At 46.8% G+C, this 20149-nt stretch overlaps 1 protein-coding gene across 1 annotated transcript; it reads right to left on the minus strand.

The window, feature by feature from the left end:
- Positions 1–10450: 10450 nt before the first annotated feature.
- Positions 10451–19691, minus strand: rps14 (ribosomal protein S14). The gene is made up of 5 exons (XM_056284525.1): positions 19571–19691; positions 17700–17851; positions 15217–15378; positions 15051–15127; positions 10451–10555 (listed from the first exon to the last, which is right to left on the minus strand). The coding sequence occupies exons 2-5, from the start codon at positions 17846–17848 to the stop codon at positions 10488–10490; spliced, it is 456 nt and encodes a 151-aa protein (XP_056140500.1). The 5' UTR covers positions 17849–17851; positions 19571–19691; the 3' UTR covers positions 10451–10487.
- Between the last annotated feature and the right edge of the window lie 458 nt (positions 19692–20149).

The raw sequence follows: 20149 nt of genomic DNA on the forward strand, positions 1-20149 counted from the left end.
CGGGGGATTTTGCGTGTTTTTATTGCATCACACACAGTGCAACATATTCTCTCCATGTGAGAGACATTCCTACAGTTTGCCCATAATAATATTTGTAAACAAAGGGGTACGAAGTAATGGTAAGAGCCCGTTGAGATCGCTGCTGTGCTGCTGTTTCGGGACAAACGGCGCCTATGTCGCCACTAATAATGCGTGACATTTAACACGTGTAGTGGTTATAGACAGGGCTGGGCGATATGGCCTGGAAATAAAATCTCCGAGTTTTTCACACCAAACTCGATTTACGATTTTAATCGATTTTTTTTCCTTCTTAAAAACACACAACAAATAACAAGGAAATTATTCAAAACAAGTTTTGCTTTTATTTTGTTTTGATTTTCCCTTTCGGGATTTGAACAAAATGTCCCCTTAGGGTTAAAGTGCAACAAAACACAGGACTTGAAACGAGCGTGTAAACAAGATGGCAGGCCCTGCCATTGTCAACAACAGCAACAATGTAACATTTCAGCAGCACCTTTCTACTGGCTTCAAACAACGTCCCAACGTACAGGGACCTAATCTCCCAGTTTTGAAAACATGCCTAAGAAAATGTTCCCTTCTCCGACAGTGATACAGTGCACCTTCACCCCAATGTAAAACCAAACATAAAAGTGCTTCCTCTTGAAAAAAAAAAAGGTTTCTGATAAAACACTTTTTGAAAACATAAATTTCACATGCCAGATTACATGCCGTTACAACAATAGATCATTTTCCCCATTGGGATTGATACAGCTAAGTTCACATTTAAACGAAGGTGCCTCTTGTATACAAAAATGATTTTGTCCCTATTTTGCATCCTTGAATATGTGTACAAAACCAAACATCTGCATGCATTGCATAGTCAACATCACATTTTAGTGAATGCACAGGACGTGAGGTGCTTGCAATGCTGTCTCTAGCTTTTTTGCTTTGTTTTGGGTTTTTTTTTTACAAATTTTTGGCAAGGAATACAAGCCTGTCTACTACCTCTGGCTTGAGGCATGCCCTGCTGCAAGTAACAATGCCACCCCCCACGCTAAAACCCTCTCTGACGGGGCACTTGTCGCAGGGATAGAAAGGTATTTCTTGGCCAGATTACTGAGCCTTGGGAAGTTTGGTTCGTGGCGCTTCCACCACTGAAGTGGATCAGTATGTGGGTCTGCCTCAGGGGTCAACAGGTAGGTTGCCAGCTCAGTCTCTATGGGGAGATGGCAGTGGCACATTCTTCTTGAAGAAGGAAGCCAAAGTCATTTTCTTATTCGGAGGAGGCTGTGCGTCTTGACACCCCTGCACAGCTAGACCAGGCTGCTGTGGTGTACTTTTTTCAGCAGGCACAGGCAGAGACATCAGCTCAGGCAGAGACATCAGCACAGGCAGAGACATCAGCACAGGCAGAGACATCAGCTCAGGCAGAGACATCAGCACAGGCAGAGACATCAGCACAGGCAGAGACATCAGCACAGGCAGAGACATCAGCTCAGGCAGAGACATCAGCTCAGGCAGAGACATCAGCACAGGCAGAGACATCAGCACAGGCAGAGACATCAGCTCAGGCAGAGACATCAGCTCAGGCAGAGACATCAGCTCAGGCAGAGACATCAGCACAGGCAGAGACATCAGCACAGGCAGAGACATCAGCTCAGGCAGAGACATCAGCTCAGGCAGAGACATCAGCACAGGCAGAGACATCAGCACAGGCAGAGACATCAGCTCAGGCAGAGACATCAGCACAGGCAGAGACATCAGCACAGGCAGAGACATCAGCTCAGGCAGAGACATCAGCTCAGGCAGAGACATCAGCACAGGCAGAGACATCAGCTCAGGCAGAGACATCAGCTCAGGCAGAGACATCAGCACAGGCAGAGACATCAGCTCAGGCAGAGACATCAGCACAGGCAGAGACATCAGCTCAGGCAGAGACATCAGCACAGGCAGAGACATCAGCTCAGGCAGAGACATCAGCTCAGGCAGAGACATCAGCTCAGGCAGAGACATCAGCTCGGTGACGGCCCTTTTGTTGACTTGTTCCACCTTGCCTGGGTCAATTTAGGTTGTTGGGAACCTGGGGTCCATCAGGGAAGACATGTCTAAGAGTTCATCCGTCACAGGGTTGCTGTATTTGTCATCAAGGTAGCGAAGAATGTTTGTTTTTATAGTTTCAGTGAGCTCGGTGTCTTCCTCCTCTGGCTGTAGGAGACTGGTTTTGAACAAATGGAGCACCCGCCGGTTTAATGTAGGAAACGCTAACATAGGCCTCCCCGGACAGGGCCTCAGTAAGGTCTTGGAGTGGTCTGACAGCTTTATTTATGGACTCTAAAACATCAGTGTCTTGCCAAGTGGGCACGAGATGCCGACGTTTCCTGTCTGAGCCCAGGACACGGGCCATGGCCTTCTCCTCTTCCACAAATCTCTGTGTCATGTTTTGTCGTGAACCCCATCTGGTCGGGGACTCGGTTATTAGCTGATGAGGGGGTAGACCAAGCTCAGTCTGTACTCCGCCCATCTCTCTCCTTTGTTTCCAGCGATACTAGGAAAAGGCAGCAACAGCCTTTTTACAAACCCCAATGGCACGTCCAGTCCGTGGGTCCTTCACACCATTCTCTATATAATAAATAAATAAAGACAACACAAACAAAACCATTTTTACTGTGGCATGAACTACATTCACACACTTATTCTTCAGTGCGTCACAACAAGTCTTTTTACACATTTCAACATGTTATTGACGCAAACGAAAGACACACACAAACACAGGGCATGTGTACCATTATGATGAATCGCGCCTGTACATTTAGAGTAAATGTATTAAATTGATTAAAATGCATTAATCATGAATTATGCATGTGAACATCATGCATTAAGGGGGCTTGTAGCACCCAATGATGTAATAACTTCCTGATAATGTAGCAACTGATTGAACGTGTAATAAAACTCAATAATGTAATAAATGGTAAATAGTAAACGCAATAACATGTCCTGACTGGTATTGGAATAACATGTTTACTGATAAAGTAATATCTTGTTACGTCACTGGGAATCAAATACATTTTCAGGTCGACCATCTTTTCCACATCACTTGAATGCGTCGTTAGCCTCCTACCTATAGCGTTGTGCAGTCTATGTCCAAAGCCCTGGAGGCTGGGCCACTCGCTGTCTTTGAGAGCTTTGGTTATGTCGGTGCCACTGCCTGTTGTCATGCAGATGAGTCGGTCTTCAGCAAGGTTGCAGGAGCTCAGAGCATCTTCTAGGCCCTGGGTAATTAGCTCTCTTTAGTGATCGTCAGGGAAACACGCTGTTTGGAGACAGATGCTTCGCAGAGTCCAGTTGTTGTTGATAAAATGTCCAGTCAAACTCATGTAGGGCTGCGTGGTTCGGCTGGACCACAATTCTGTTGTGGTGGAGTAAAACGACCCCTCCTGCAGCTCTCTAGCCATCTTTTCCCGTGTGCAGTTGTACAGGTGAGGCAAGGCAACTGCGGCAAAATACTTGCGGCAAAATACTTGCGGCTTGGTAGGACATACTTGGGGTGGGACGTTTTTAACATGTGGGTAAACCCCGGCTTTTCCCCAGTGTACATGGGGACCGTGTCTTTAGCCATATGCAGCGCGACTGCATCAGTAAGAGTTTTCCACCGCGTCCCTTTCTTGTCGTAAGGGACACAATGTGAAAAGGAATCGGCTAGTGTGGATTGTTTTTTGGCGGGTGTTTGTGGGCTGCGGTCTTGTGAATCCCGCAGAGAGCAACATTTCTCCCAGTCCGCTGCATATGCCTCTGCTTTAGCTGCTGAAATAAATTCGCTGTGCTGCTGCCGCTCCCTTTAGTTGCAACAGCTTTAGAGCAAGCTTTGCAGTAGGTCGTGGTTCGTTCGCTGTCGGACACCACAAAACCAAACCGGTTCCACACCACCGAGGACACTGTGCCTTTTTTGGGGACTAGCTCATCCTTGCTTGCTGCCATGTGCATTTGTGGAGAAGCGGGAGGAGGGGGCCGCGAGGCAGAGCACTCTGACCTACGGGAGCTCAAGAGGAGCGCTGGCGGTGGAAGTTCATGAGAAAATCGATTTTCATTAAAATTAAATCGTCCTTAATTACAATTCAAATTAATCGATAAATCGATTTATCGCCCAGCCCTAGTTATAGGGATATATCATTCCCCTTATTGAGCTGGTAGGAACGTTAGTTTACAGCTGCTGTTTTCTCGGTTCGTGTTTACAGTGACACACTTCCGCTGTGCGGGTTTTTGTTGTTGTTGTAATGGTGGAAGGAATAAATGGTGCACGTTGTGTAGCCGAAAGTGAAAGTTGTCACGACTCCTGACTGAGCTCCTCTACACTGGTGACCCCGACGTTTGTCTCTTGGTAGTTATCAGAGACAATCTTTCAAACGAACATGGTTGACGAAATCAACGCGGTTTCTCTCAAATTGCCAGAGTTCTGGGAGTCATCGGCAACGACATGGTTCGCCCAGGCGGAAGCGCGGTTTGCTATCCGCAAAATAACGGATGATGCTATTAAATACTACTACGTGGTATCGGCGCTCGGGTGTTGGACTGCAACTAGAGTGGTGAGTCTCCTTACAAATCCTCCTGCGGCAGACAAATACAAGGGGCTCAAAGACCACCTCTTGAAGAGTTTTGAACTGTCCGACGCCGAGAGGGCCCACCGTCTCTTTTCTCTGCAAGGCTTGGGTGACAGCAAGCCATCCGAGCTCATGGACACAATGCTGAATCTGCTGGGACCGGCGCACACACCGGATTTCCTCTTTGTCCAACTGTTTCTGCGACACCTGCCTGCTCAGGTGCGGACCGCTTTGGCTAACACCAGCATTACCGATTGCTGCAAGCTAGCTGAAGAAGCTGACAAGTTCTTCCTGGCCAGCCAACAGCAGCACTGCGCGTCCGCGCTTACCCCTGCCCACCCCCACACGCCACCACCTGGTGACTCCATGGTGGTCGCCGCGGCAACCCCCGGTCGGCGACAGGAGCCCGGCCTGTGCTTTTACCATGCAAAGTTCGGGGCCAAGGCGAAAAAGTGCAACTCCCCGTGCAATTTCAGCTCGTCGGGAAACGCCAAGGCCGGCGCTCACTAGTGGCCATGGGCGTCGGCGTGGAGGACAACAGGCTACTTTTCCTGCAAGACTCCATCTCGGGGCGGCGTTTCCTATGCGACACTGGGGCACAGAGGAGTGTCGTACCTGCATCGGGTGTGGACGCCCTGTCGGGCGCTCACGGTCCTCCCATGGAAGCTGCTAACGGCAGCTCTATCCGTACGTACGGCACGAGGCACATTGACATGTGTTTTAACGGACAGCGGTTCAGCCGGGATTTTATCACCGCCGACGTGGCATTTCCCCTCCTCGTTGCAGATTTTCTTTGTGCTCATGGGCTGCTGGTGGACGTCAGGAATCGACGCCTGATTGACGCCGTCACCTTCGCTTCACACGCGTGTGCACTCAGCGATACAGGCTCCATCAGGCTGTCCAGCATGCTCTCCAACGAGGACGTGTTTCTCCATCTTCTCTCTAAGTTCCCTGACCTCACTCAGCCCACATTCTCGTCATCTACGACCAAACATGGGGTTGAGCACCACATCGTCACCACTGACCCACCGGTGCACGCCCGAGCTCGGTGCCTCGACCCGACCAAGCTCTCTGTCGCCAAGGCGGAGTTTGAGAACATGGAGCGCCTCGGCATCATCCGCCGCTCCAGCAGCCCGTGGGCTTCACCCCTCCACATAGTGCCTAAGCCTGGCGGTGGGTGGCGTCCATGTGGTGACGACCGTCGGCTCAATGACGCAACAACACCAGACCGCTACCCGGTCCCTCACATCCAAGATTTTTCCGCCCACCTGGCTGGGAAAGTGATCTTTTCCAAGGTGGACCTCGTCCGTGGATACCACCAGGTGCCCGTCCATCCCGCCGATGTCCCCAAAACGGCTGTGACAACTCCGTTCGGACTGTTCGAGTTCCTGCGCATGCCGTTTGGGCTCAAGAACGCCACGCAGTCCTTCCAACGCCTCATGGACTCAGTGTTGCGGGACCTGCCTTTCCTCTTTGTGTACCTGGATGACATCCTGGTCGCTAGCGCCTCCGTGTCCGAGCACTTGTCCCACCTCAGAGCCCTTTTCGAGAGGCTCAGCCTGCACGGGTTGATAGTTAACCCGGCCAAATGCCAGTTTGGTCTGAGCACCATCGACTTCCTGGGCCACCGGGTCACCAAGGTCGGGGTGGCCCCCCTTCCATCGAAGGTGGAGGACTTTCCACGCCCACACACGGCCCAGTCCCTCCATGAGTTCATTGGCATGGTGTCCTTCTATCACCGGTTCATCCCCTGGGCTGCCGCTCTCCGCCCCCTATATGAGGCTCTGAAGGGCACAGCCCCCAAACACGCCGTGGACTGGTCTGCAGAGAGGGACAAGGCTTTTAAGGATGTGAAGGCCGCCCTGGCTGACGCGGCGATGCTGGCACACCCTGTGTCTGGAGCGCCCATCACCATCACGACAGATGCTTTGGACTACGCTTTACGAGCAGTGGGTGAGCAGCGCGTGGCAGCCGCTTGCCTTCTTCGGTCGGCAGTTGAACCTGAGAGAGCGCAAATACAGCACCTTTGATCGTGAGCTGCTTGGCCTTTTCCTCGCTGTTAGGCACTCCCGTTTCCTACTGGAGGGCCGTCAGTTCACGGCTTTCGTCGATCACAAACAGCTGGTGTTCGCGATGGCCAAGGTGGCAGAGCCGTGGTCAGCCCGCCAGCAGCGACAGTTGGCCTACATCTCAGAGTTTACCACCAACGTGAGGCATGTCGCTGGGAAGTCCAACCCAGTCGCCGACTGTCTCTCGAATCGCTGGGGCCGCCCATTTGGGACTTGACTACAGCCAGATGGCGGCTGACCAGGCCGCCGATCCAGGAGTGCAGGCATGCAGGACCGCCGTCACAGGGCTGCAGTTGGAGGATGTGGCTTTCGACGACGCCGGCACCACGCTCCTGTGCGACGTCTCTACGGGTCAGCAGCCCCGCTCCGTCGTTCCAACTGCTTGGAGGCGGCGGGTTTTTGACGCAGTCCATGGGCTGTCTCACCCTGGCAGAAAGCCTTCACAGAGGCTGGTGGCGGCAAAGTTTGTCTGGCATGGACTCAAAAAGGATGTGAGGGACTGGGCTGACACCTTGTGTGGAGTGCCAACGCTCCGTCAAAGCGCCCCTGATACCTTTCACGGTACCTGAGAGGAGGTTCGACCACGTGAATGTGGACTTGGAAGGCCCCCTAGCCCCCTCCCGTGGTTTCACATACCTGCTCACCATGGTCGACAGGACCACGCGATGGCCAGAGGCCGTCCCACTTTCGTCCACGGCAGCGCCTGAGGTTGCCCGAGCGTTCATCGGAACCTGGGTTGCCCGCTTTGGCACCCCATCTGACCTCTCCTTGGACAGAGGGCCGCAATTCACGTCAGCGCTCTGGGAGGAGATCGCCGCGGGTTTAGGGGTGAGTCTCCATCGCACCACAGCGTATCACCCTCAAGCGAATGGATTGGTCGAGAGGTTCCATTGCTCGATGAAGGCCGCATTGCGGGCTACCCTCAAGGACGACCGCTGGGTCGACAAACTGCCTTGGGTCATGCTTGGGCTCAGGACGGCCCCCAAGGAGGACCTCCAGTCATGACATGAAGTATTTGAGATAGGATGGAAGAGTAGACTTTCAGCTTTAATTTGAGGGGTTGGATAAAAATATGGCATTAACTATTCAGTAATTACAGCCATGGATATACAGGGTCACCCCATTTTCAGAGGCTCAAAAGTAATTGGACAAACAAACATAACTATGATTATAACAGTTATATCTAATGTTTGGAGGAAAATCCTTTGCAGTCAGTGACTGTCTGAAATCTGGAACCCATCGGCATCTTCAAATTCTGAGTTTCCTTCCTTTGAAACGCTCTGCCAAGACTTAACGGCAGCTGCCTTCAGTTGCTGGTTGTTTGTGGGTCTTTTGGCCGTTAGTTTGATCTTCATCAAGTGAAAAGCATGCTCAATTGGGTTGAGGTCAGGCGACTGACTTCGTCACTAATGACTATTCCACTTTTCTGCCTTGAGAGACTCTTGGGTTGCTTTCTCAGCTTTTGTGTCATTATCCATCTGCAGTGTGAAGCGCCATCCTCAGTTTTGTGACATTTGGCTAAATCTGAGCAAATGGCATATCCTTATAAACATCACAATCCATCCTGCTACTGTCAGTAGTCACATCATCAATAAACACCACTGACCAAGTTCCACTGGCAACCATGCATGCCCATTTCATAACACTACCTCCACCATGTCTGACAGATGATACGGTATGCTGAGAATCATGAGGTGTTCATTTTGTTCTCCACACTTTTCCTCTTCCCATCCTTCTGGTACAAGTTAACCATTGCTTCATCTGTCCAAAGAACCTTGTTCCAGAACTGGGGAGGTTTTTAGATGTTTTTAAACAATCTAACCTGGCCTTCCTGTTCTTAAGTGACATCAGTGGTTTTCACCTTGTTGTAAACCCTCTGTATTTATTTTCATGCAGGCGTCTCTTGATTGTAGACGATGATACCCCTACCTCTTAAAGAGTGTTTCTGACTTCACTAGATGTTGTGAATGTGTAAACCCCTACCTCTCAAGTGTTTCTGACTTCACTAGATGTTGTGAATGTGTAAACCCCTAACTCTCAAGTGTTTCTGACTTCACTAGATGTTGTGAATGTGTATACCCCTACCTCTCAAGTGTTTCTGACTTCACCAGATGTTGTGAATGTGTAAACCCCTACCTCTCAAGTGTTTCTGACTTCACTAGATGTTGTGAATGTGTATACCCCTACCTCTCAAGAAGTGTTTCTGACTTCACTAGATGTTGTGTATACCCCTCCCTGTCGAGTGTTTCTGACTTCACTAGATGTTGTGAATGTGTATACCCCTTCCACTCCAGTTTCTGACTTAACTAGATGTTGTGTATACCCCTACCTCTCAAGAGTGTTTCTGACTTCACTAGATGTTGTGAATGTGTATACCCCTACCTCTCGAGTTTCTGACTTCACTAGATGTTGTGTAAAGCCCTACCTCTCAAGAGTGTTTCTGACTTCACTAGATGTTGTGAATGTGTATACCCCTACCTCTCGAGTGTTTGTGACTTCACTAGATGTTGTGAATGTGTTTGTCTTCACTAGGGAAAGAATTCTGGGATCATCCACTGTAGATGTGTTCCGTGGTCTTCAAGCCTTTTGGTGTTGCTGAGCTTGCCAGTGCATTCTTTCTTTTTAAGAATGTACCGAACTGTTGATTTGGCCACTCGTGAAGTGTTTCCTATCCATCTGATAGATTTCCTTTGCTTGTTCAGCCTAATGATGGCCTCCGTCACTTGTATCGACACCTCTATGGACTTCATGTTGAGTTCCGACAAACAGCTCCCAAATGCAAATGTAAATACTTGGAATGAACTGCAGAGCTTTTATCTGCTTAATGTGTCATGGACTAACGATGGAAAAGATCTTACTTGCCCATGACACCACGTCTTAGTCACGTGTCCAATTACTTTTGGTTCTCTGAAAATGGGGTGACCATATCTAAAACTGACTGTAATTCCTGAACGGTTAATGCAATATTTTTGTCCGACCCCTTAAATTAAAGCTGAAAGTCCACACTTCAATCACATATTGGTTACGTAATTTCAAATCCACTGTGGTGGTGTAGAGGGGTAAAATTACAAATATTGGGTCACTGTCCAAATACTTATGGACCCAACTGTATAATCGAATTTAAAAAATGGCTAATTTTAACGACCCATGGTCGTTTCAGGTAGATCTTATAACTTTTTTTTGTGCGATTGATCTAAAACTTGTCATTATCCCCCAAGTTATTAAACTAAAAATCCAAATCGGTCACGACGTCCGTGTTGGTCATGTGGAGTAACCTTATAAATGACTTGACTGTTTAGAGGAATTATTTCCTGTTTGCATCAGACTCTCACTGCAGCAGCCCAGACTGCCTGGTCACATCTTCTACATACACGCAGCTGTCTGTCGGACTGCATTCACGTCAGACCAAGGACTGGAAGAAACCACTTGCTGTGGATCTGTTTTACCTTCATTCTGCTGCTTCACCTCATTTCTTCTACATGATTCCTTGTAGAGCATCAAGCGCCACGTGTCATGCATCTCATGAATATGCAGTCTTAATTACAGATGGACCCTGGACTTCCCTCAACTGAGATTTAAAATAAGAGTGGTAATTTTTGTGGTTCTAACAATCCACTGTTCATAAGACCGCATAACACAAGTCTGATTAAAATTCAACTCGCCATCTTCTAAAAACCAGAAGCAGGTTTCATTAGATACGGACGGGGGGGGGGGGGATTGGAAATAGGAAGTGTGATGTGTGATGTTTCCCCATCTGGAAATGGAAAATGAAGACAAGACGACAGGTTGGAGTTTAACTTTAATTGAAAAAAAATCCAACATTTTACAGACGGCGTCCACGGCGACCTCCCTTTCTGCGGGTGGAATCGGAGGGAATGGGGGTGACATCCTCTGTGACAGAAAACAGGAGTGTGATGAACATTTAGAACATCTGGTTCCTACCAGCATCATCAGTCTCTGTTCAAATCCTTCTCCAGCTCAGTGGGTAAGCAAGGCTCTGATTCACTCCCAACAGATTCAGATCTGACATGAGGACAAAACCTTCCATAATACCGGCTTGTACTTGTACTTTTTAAGTGTGGGAGTAATAAACCATGTAGGCTCTAGCTAGCTGGCAGTACTAAAGACCATTTGTAGTGCCAACAGTAGGTTAGTAGTCATGTTCACATGCCCACAGCAGAGAAAACACTGGCTCTTATCTGGTCCAATGAACCCAGACTTCATTCAACATGTCTCACATCACTCGTGGACACAACTTCACTGATAGCTTAACTACGGAGAAACACCCAGCTTTAGTCTTCTCACTGGGTTTAAAGAGTCCAATGGGGGACTGTTTAAGCCTTCGAAAACCCTTATTTGTATCCTTTGTGGAAAAACAAGCTCAGTACAATTGCACTTATCGCCATTTACTTTAGTTATTCAGGTGGTTTGGAATAGAAATCTGATTTGAAAACATCTGATCCATGTGTAAACTTGGACTTGAGCATGAAGTTGTGTAGTCCAGCAGTTCTATAGCGTACTTCCAGTGACCAGCCCCGATTTATCAACAACATATGTGACATGCAACACAACGGTCATTCAAACTTGACAGTTTGCAACACATTTTTTGAAATTTTGGACGCCCCAATTTTATCTGGCCAATCACCCTGTTCCGAGCCATCCCGGTCGCTGCTCCACCCCCTCTGCCGATCCGGGGAGGGCTGCAGACCACCACGTCTCCTCCGATACATGTGGAGTCACCAGTCGCTTCTGTTCACTTGACAGTGAGGAGTTTCACCAGGGGGATGCAGCATGTGGGAGGATCACGCTATTCCCCCCAGTTCCCCCTCCCCCTGAACAGGTGCCCCGACCGACCAGAGGAGGCACTAGTGCAGCAACCAGGACATATACCCACATCCGGCTTCCCACCTGCAGACACGGCCAATTGTGTCTGTAGGGCCACCCTATTAAGCCGGAGGTAACACTGGGATTCGAACCGGTGACCCCATGTTGGAAGGCAACGGAATAGACCGCCATGACACCCTTGCAACAATTTTTTGTTACATTTGACTGTATTGTGAGCTTTCCCTTTGTGAAAAGGATGGTGCCCCATTGTTGACATTCACAGAGAAAACTCAAGTGAGGTGGCATGTTTGTCAATACTTATCAGTGAAGTTCTGGTCCAGGTCCTTACTGTTTATGACTAGTAGACTTAGATGTGTAACTACTGGACTAAAAAAAAAAAAAAAAAGGCTCTTGCGCTCATACCGGCCCTTCTGAATAAGATGTTCCACCCCTGTTCCTGTACTGACACCACATAGTAGCTGTGTTTACATCCAGAGTTCATCTATCCTAAAGAATTCTGACTCAGGATTTCAGATGAACCGTTTATATGTACACAAAACCAGGCGATCTGTTCAAACAATCCATTTCGATGTACTACATGTTGTCCCAACAACTTCTGCGCATGGCAATCAAGTTACCACATGTTTTGTGAATACAGACAGACAGACCAATATTAAGATGATTGAAAACCAAAAACCTCAAATCCATCAAGTTATATTCGAACTCGTTTTGCAAGCAAGTGCACCTGTACCTCCTCCATCTAATGAACACTGGACGACCTCAACACAGTTCAGCTTACTACCAGAGCCCATTTCTATGTTCAGAGCATACAATTTGTCCCTCCCAGACCGGCTCTTATCATAACCCACCACGTTTGTTGAAAATGATCACATGCAAACAAAGCACACAATCACGACAATGAAGTAGCCTAAACTGTTGATATTGCTAGTTAACGGATCTACAAAAGATGTACACCGCCTCTTTCAACCAGCTTGTTTTTCCTTCTCCTAAGTTCTGATTGAGGTGTTCATGAGGATTAATTTTCCATATTGTGCTGTCGAATTACTATCAGACTTACTGTCAGTCAAATTACCATCAGACTGTCAGTCAAATTACCATCAGACTTACTGTCAGTCAAATTACCATGAGACGATTCAACTTGATGTGATCAGGTTAGGGGGACCTATCCTTTAAGGTCCATCTATTTTTTTTTCTTTCTGGAATCCCCCCCCCCCCCAAACTGTATCCAGCCAATTACCCCACTCTTCCGAGCCATCTCAGTCTCTGCTCCACCTCCTCTGCCGATCCGGGGAGGGCTGCAGACTACCACACGCCTCCTCCGATACATGTGGAGTCACCAACCGATTCTTTTCACCTGACAGTAAGGAGCTTCACCAGGGGGTAATTCACCAGGGGGCCAGTGATCCTCCCATCACGCCATTCCCCCTCCCCCCTGAAAATGCGCCCCTACCGACCAGAGGAGGCGCTAGTGCAGCGACCAGGACATATACCCACATCTGGCTTGCCACCCGCAGACATTTGTGTCTGTAGGGATGCCTGACCAAGTCGGAGGTAATACGGGGACTCAAACCAGCGATCCCCATGTTGGCAGGCAACGGAATAGACCACTACACCACCTGGACACCCAGCTTTTTCATCTTAGAAAAAAAAAAATCTTCACCTCACTGTATCATTCAACTAACTGAACAACTCTGCCCAACCTGTTTCCTCCCAACACCTAAACACATAATGATAAAGAAACTTAAATATATGAATTTAGATCAAGGAAACATTTGGTTCCTTGATGAAATGTGACAATTTCTGAGCAAATATCTGCATTTCCTGCATTTGCCAACGTTGTTCCCTTGCTGGATGAACTGCCATATACAGTCTTGAATACTTACATGTCCAAGTGCTTTTATCCACAGCCATGCTGAACACGCAAAACGTGCCATTTCCAAACATTCTTCATAGTTGAGCAAGGGGCAAAGCACGACTGACATTATTGGGTATTGGTACTCTTAAAAGCTTTAAAATTAAATATTAAAAAAGCCAACCATTACTCCAGAAAAGTAAAGAGTCCAGCCCCTCTCCAGGAATTTGGTACTAGAGCCCATGCTTTGTGTGGAGGTGAGCCCAACTATATCTAGTTGGTACTGCACCACCCCCCGTACCAGCTCACGCTCCTCCCCTGCCAGAGAGGTGACATTCCATGTCCTGAGGACCAGTCTGCAATGCCGTAAATTGGCATGCCCTGGTCCCCGCCGTTGCCTGCCGCCCAGCCTGCAATGCACACTACCCCAATGCTCATCCCCGTGGGTAGTGGGTCCACAGGGTGGTGGTGGCTCCATGTTATGTATTCATAACATGTTATCCATGTTATGAATGTGCTCCACATTACTATCTTTCATTACAGAAAGGCAAAGTTCAGTTTTCTGTCCACTCTTAAGGGAGAAAACCCTAGCAGTTACATTTTTTACCACATTTCAATGTGTTGTCCAAATCCACAGCCCAGGGACGTGTGCTCTCCCCTCTACACAAATGACTGCTCCTCAGGTGACCTGTCTGTTAAATCCCAGTATCTGTGAATAACAACCATCGTTGGCCTTATCAGGGATGGTGACGAGTCTGCATATAGACAGGAGGTTGATCAGCTGGCCCTCTGGTATGGCCATAACAACCTGGAGCTGAACACGCTCAAAACCGTGGAGATGACAGTGGACTTCAGGAGTCCCCAACTCTGCCCCCCTCACCATATTTAACAGCAGTGTCGGCAGTGAAAACCTACTGATTTCTGGGTTCCACAATCTCCCAGGACCTAAGGCGGACGTTCAACATAGACACAATCATCAGAAGGGCCCAGCAGAGGATGTTTTTTCTCCGCCAGCTCAAGAAAGTCAACCTGCCTCAGGAACTGTTGATTCAGTTCTACACGGCAGTAATCCAGTCTGTCCTCTGCACATCCATCACTGTCTGATTTGGATTGGCAGACTTATACACCTCCAGACTCAGGAAACGGACAGGCCACATGACTGCAGACCCATCAGACCCTGGTCACAACCTGTTCCAACTCCTCCCCTCTGGTAGAGCACTGCACCCCAAAACCAGATTTTGAAAATCTAAATAAAAAGTTTCTTTCCACGGGCTGTCATTCAAATGAACGCTTAACACTGTCAATAAATCAACCATGTTGTATATACTGTACTGTACATATACTGGTACACTCTTGTCATGTACATCTACCTCAGGCATGTATGTAAGCAACCTGCTAATATGTATTTCAGCATCTCTGATACTATTCTCTGCACCATTGCACTTTATCACCTCTTACTCCTCCTGTATAAGTCAGTCCTTGTGTATATATGTGAAGATTGTTGGGTTGTAGTGTTGTTATTCTACATTAGGTACACTGAGAAAGCCATGAAACCAGAGTCACATTCCATGTATGTGCAAACCTACATGGCCATTAAACATGATTCTGATTTTGTACCCATAATAGTACGCAGCATTTTACATGCATGTGAACACAATCAACTGGGCTGGTCTGTTAGTCTGCTCATACCAATGCGTCCGATCTTCATTCCAGAGCGAGCCAGAGCCCTGAGGGCTGACTGGGCACCAGGACCTGGAGTCTTGGTTCTGGAGAGAGAATAATAAAAATAATAAAAATATGCAGTGAGCAACCAAGCAAGAAAGGCTTCTTTACATCAACACACTCAGCCACATACCTGTTTCCTCCAGTAGCTCTGAGTTTGATGTGAAGGGCAGTAATCCCCAGCTCCTTACAGCGCTGGGCCACGTCTTGAGCTGCCAACATGGCTGCATATGGAGAGGATTCATCTCTGTCCGCCTTCACTTTCATACCTCCTGTCACACGGCAGATCGTCTCTCTGAAAACACCACAGCGCCGAGTCAGACAAACATCAGTCATGTGACCATGTACACAACCAAACCGGAACTGAGTATTCTTGTCCTGTGAGGAGTCACCTTTCACCTTGTTGAAACGTTCAACTGTTGAATGTTGACTAATGTAACTAGAGAACTAATCTTACACAGGAACATGAAAGATTACATGTTGTAGTCACTGTGTTATAAGCCTTCCACCACAATCCTGTCAACAGCAAAATACCAGACTGTAGGACATTTGCTCTGTCGACAGTACCACACCCCTCCTGTATGGATTTATTAAGAGACAGTCTCATTAAGGGACAAAATATTCTTTTGAAAACATGTAATTCTAGCATACAGTAAAATAAACTGTCGCTCCCGTGTTTCCCTGGACAGGCTACTCAAGCATTACACTGATCTTGGCACACTTATTTACTTAAGACAATAAGCTGTTTCTAACGTTATTTGACCTTCTGAGACCAATGGCCACTTCAGGAGTGATGTTCAAGTCTGATTGTACTTGAAGTCTAGACCATGGTACAGTTATTGTTGAATGTTAACACACTGCAGAACAGTGTTAACAGTTTCATGCAGCAGACCCTTTTATCTAAAGCGACGTACATCTGAGAGTTAACACAACACAAGCAAGGATCTAGTCAGGAGGCGACAATGCAAGCAAGTGGCAAAAAAACAAAAAAAAACCAAACAAAAACCTAGGTTCAAGTCCAATAGGACACCTATGTGCTACAGGACCTAAATAGATTACAAGACTTTACATCTTTATTTAAACAAGTTATTTATATTGTTTGAAACTGGCTTCTCCTCACTGAGGTCTTGTTCTATTTATTTTTATTCTACTTTTCCTGGTCATTACAATGTTACGGTGGCCCAGTGGTTACACTGTTGCCTTGCAGCAACAAGGTCCTGGGTTCGAACCCCAGGCCATCCCAGATCATTTCTGTGTGGAGTTTGCATGTACTCCCCGTGTCTGCGTGGGTGTCCTCCCACCATCAAAACACATGCATGTTAGGGTTAATACTCCTGCCTGTGCCCCTGAGCAAGGCAATAGGGAAAAGAACCGGTGTTGGTCCCGGGCGCTGTACCACAGCTCCTATACCATAGGATGGGTTAAATACAAACACATTTCATCGTAATCCAGTGATTTTGCTGAGGATTTGTGTCCAATAAGCTACCTGACTGTTACCATTCCCACCACTGTTAGATACTTCTGTTATGCAGCACAAGTACAACTTACGCTTGAGTATTGTTGTTGTTTACCTTTTGAAAGCAATGCTCATTGTGGGACACTTCTGAAGTGTGATTGTACTTGAACACAAGTGTAAACAAGTCAAAACTCTTGCTGAATGTTCACTTCCCAGAACTGCACAGTACACTTGGTTAAAATCTGTTCGAAAGGGTACTTTGGCCTAAATGGTCAATTTTATTCTTTTAGGTTTTGCTACCTTGTAGGGATATATTTTTGTTAGAGGGTAATTGGTTTGGTTGTACAGTTCAGTATCTTGCAAACTAGTCTGAAAACCCAACATGAAAAAAGCGATCAGATCGTGAGCCTGCCTGGAAAAACAAATAAATGGTGATGTATTTTTGCCATATCGCCAACCAATGGCAAATTGTGAAAAATTGTGTGTGTGTGGGGGGGACTTAATAATTATGATGCACAGAGGCAGAGAAAGTATATCAGGTGGTTTGACGCCCTCCCATTGCTCCATTTTGAAGAACGTTTAATTCCCCACTACCAGGAGTTTCCCAAGGAGGCAGACCATACTGACTGCCATCTTAATTTGTAGCTCTTATATTCAATACATCACAGCTATTACTGCAAATGTGGACCCATAAATAGTTGTTTTCTAACAGGACATTTTCCACTTCAGACAACTACGTCCAATGACCGGAAAACATAGGCCTAGTGTTGCAGATTTGTGGTTTTTGCAAACCAAGGGCCATAATTACCATAGTAAAGCTGACTGCTTGGAAACATGGTGTAACAGAAGACTATGAGAGTTTAACGACAGCCAAGGTATGAAAACAAAACATAATTATAGTCAGGTGGTTAAAAAATTCATCACCCTGACATACATGTCAAGCTCATCACTGTCCCCCTCTTACAGAACATTTCTGAGGGAAACGTTGAACAGCATGCACCTCTGAGGACACAAGCTTTTGTCTAAATGACTATAACAACTTGGTTTACACATGGGTAAGTGGTACAGACCAGTAAGGCTTAACTAAATGACTCAGTTTGCAAAAAAAAACAAAAACCCCAAAACCCAAAAAACAAACGGGTATTATGTGATCATCTTACTTCCCAGACAGGTCAGTGACATGGACGAAGGTATCGTTGAAGGAGGCGAAGATGTGACAGACACCAAAGACATTTTCTCCTTCGGCCACCTGAGGGCCAAGACTGATCACCTGCTCCTCCTTCTTCTCCTTGCCTTTGCGGGGAGCCATGGTCTGAAGGAACAAAAGGAGAAGTTAAACAAATAGCTTAAGTCACGTGTCTGCATCAAATTCCAGTGAAAACATCTCAAGACAAATGAAGTGAATCTCTCATTCCAACTAATGTCCAATAGGGGCAAAACTAGCTACTTCTACCCAGCAGGTTGCCTTAACCACAGGAGGTCCTTTGATTGTGATAGTCACCAACATCAGCATGTAGGATTTTATTTCAGCGGATATCTGCCACTCAAGTTTTTAAAAAGTCTGCTACGTACTCAAGCATAAATACCAACTGAATGTCGTGAAATTAAAGACCTACAGATCGGTGGTAGCTGAGCCAGCTGATAAGTAAACCTGCAACCAGAAACGGGAGGATTAATCAGCGATATCAGCTGCTGAAGTGCGGGGTTATTATGCTAGGATGCATACTGATGACTGACTTCCTGTGGCTAATGCATTCATTCAGACCAGCACCTCAGCCATTAACTCCTGTTACATTTTGGCAGTTTGTAATACTAGCAAGTAGCTCAGTAGATGTTTGGACTTGCAAGTGGACAATCTACCAAAAAGCACCACACCAAGGACATCAACACAAAGAAGACATTTCTTTCAAATTGACTGGATTCAAATCGAAAATTTTAAGTCATGCCTTTGAACTCGACAGCATTTGGCATGCGTCATCCATCAATACTTACCAGCAGCAAGTTAGTGTCAGCCGTTTCAAATTACAATACGGTTTGTCTAGTGGAGCAGCCAAATTATTGTAATATTAGTAAATACATGTTAATGCCGCTAATATTATAGCTCGGTTAGGTTAAATGGACGTGTGCGGTTACACATTTAACGCTTGAAAAAGACTTTCCAATGATACCAATAGTCTGACTGGGACTCTTAAGACTAAGTCACAAGCAGCCCAGTAATTTGAAATACCAGATAGTAAAGATGAGCATAGGGCAGATCATCTCACAGCTGGACACCCTGTGATTTACAGCAGCAGCGCATCTGCAGCTTACGGTGTAGCGTGAGGTAAGGACAGGGACTGCAGACCCACATGTCTTCTGCCGCCGCCACATGCAGGGCTGACACTCATGGCATGGTGACCGGGACCACCAACACACAACACACGAAATAGGAGGCTAGCCTGTCGCGGATATGTCCTACATTAGCCCGTCCATCGGGCTAACACGTTGTAGTCCCACCCAAACACACTTCGACATGTAGTGTAACTCGTACTGCCAACAACGCAGACATTTAACGTGATGCACGACGATTTAAACACGGCTTAGCTTAGCTGCTTATTAGCCTAGCTGCTTATTAGCAACTCTCGTCAACAGGGACGACACGTTCCCGTAGTTTATAACGCTATAGTTATAAACTACGGGATAACGTTTAACGTCAAGGTGTCCGTTAAACAACTGGCCTCCATACAACACGGACTTGATAGGAACATTTTAAACGGGTGAAACCCCTGGCCGTGTTTTAAACAGATGAAACCCCTGGCCGTGTTTTAAACAGATGAAACCGCTGGTCTATGGCGCTGCAGCGGGCGACATTTTGAGCCCAGCATCCATTACAGCGCGACGACATAAAATACCGTTTCGGACCACGCCGGCCACACATACTGCGTTCACACGACAGTTAAGATAACCTCACATAAGCTGAAGTGGTGTGAAAAGACGGATGGCAAAGCAGAAACACATGATAAAACAGATTACTTCAGGAGGGATAACGTACCGATGTGTCTCTCTCAAGACGCAGAAACAGGAAAGGAAAGAACTTCCGCCGTCAGGGTCAAAGTTTAACTTTTCAACCGGAAGTGGTTCTGGTTAATCTTCTTCTTCTTCTTGTTCTTCTTCTTCTCTCTGTTTACTGGCGGATCGCAAACAACTTTAAGGCGCATACCGCCACAGATTCTACTTAATCTACCGAGGACAGGCCTCTTGTGCGCCCCGCACCGGATAGAAGTAAAAACTACTTCACTCCAACGAATCTTTAATGAAGAGATTTAACATCGATGATACAAGTGCATTTCCTGTGACTGTGAAACTGACTGCGATTTATTTTTCTATTGTACGTATTCTGTAACCTTCTGGGAATATTTACACGACTGGCTTGAAACAAAAATCCAACAACTTCCCTGCTTCACAACAGACAATGCGATATTTGCTACTGTAGATAAATGTAATGGTGTGGTGTTTAATAATGATGATTACAACGTATTGATTGGAATAAGGGATATAAGGATATATGAATCATTGGGAACTCATATGCATAAGGAACAAGGCTTGTTACAAGGACATGAGGGGCTATAGT

This window comes from Lampris incognitus, chromosome 8 (assembly GCF_029633865.1).
Source record: "Lampris incognitus isolate fLamInc1 chromosome 8, fLamInc1.hap2, whole genome shotgun sequence".
Classification (NCBI taxonomy): Eukaryota; Metazoa; Chordata; class Actinopteri; order Lampriformes; family Lampridae; genus Lampris; species Lampris incognitus.

Bases quoted from the DNA above. Each gene is read 5' to 3' on its own strand.
- rps14 (XM_056284525.1), bottom strand. From the start codon at position 17,848: ATGGCTCCCCGCAAAGGCAAGGAGAAGAAGGAGGAGCAGGTGATCAGT. The intron at 15,379-17,699 runs GTAAGATGATCA...TGGTGTTTTCAG, and splicing joins GTCACTGACCTGTCTGGGAA to AGAGACGATCTGCCGTGTGA. The intron at 15,128-15,216 runs GTATGTGGCTGA...TTCTCTCTCCAG, and splicing joins AGAGCTACTGGAGGAAACAG to AACCAAGACTCCAGGTCCTG.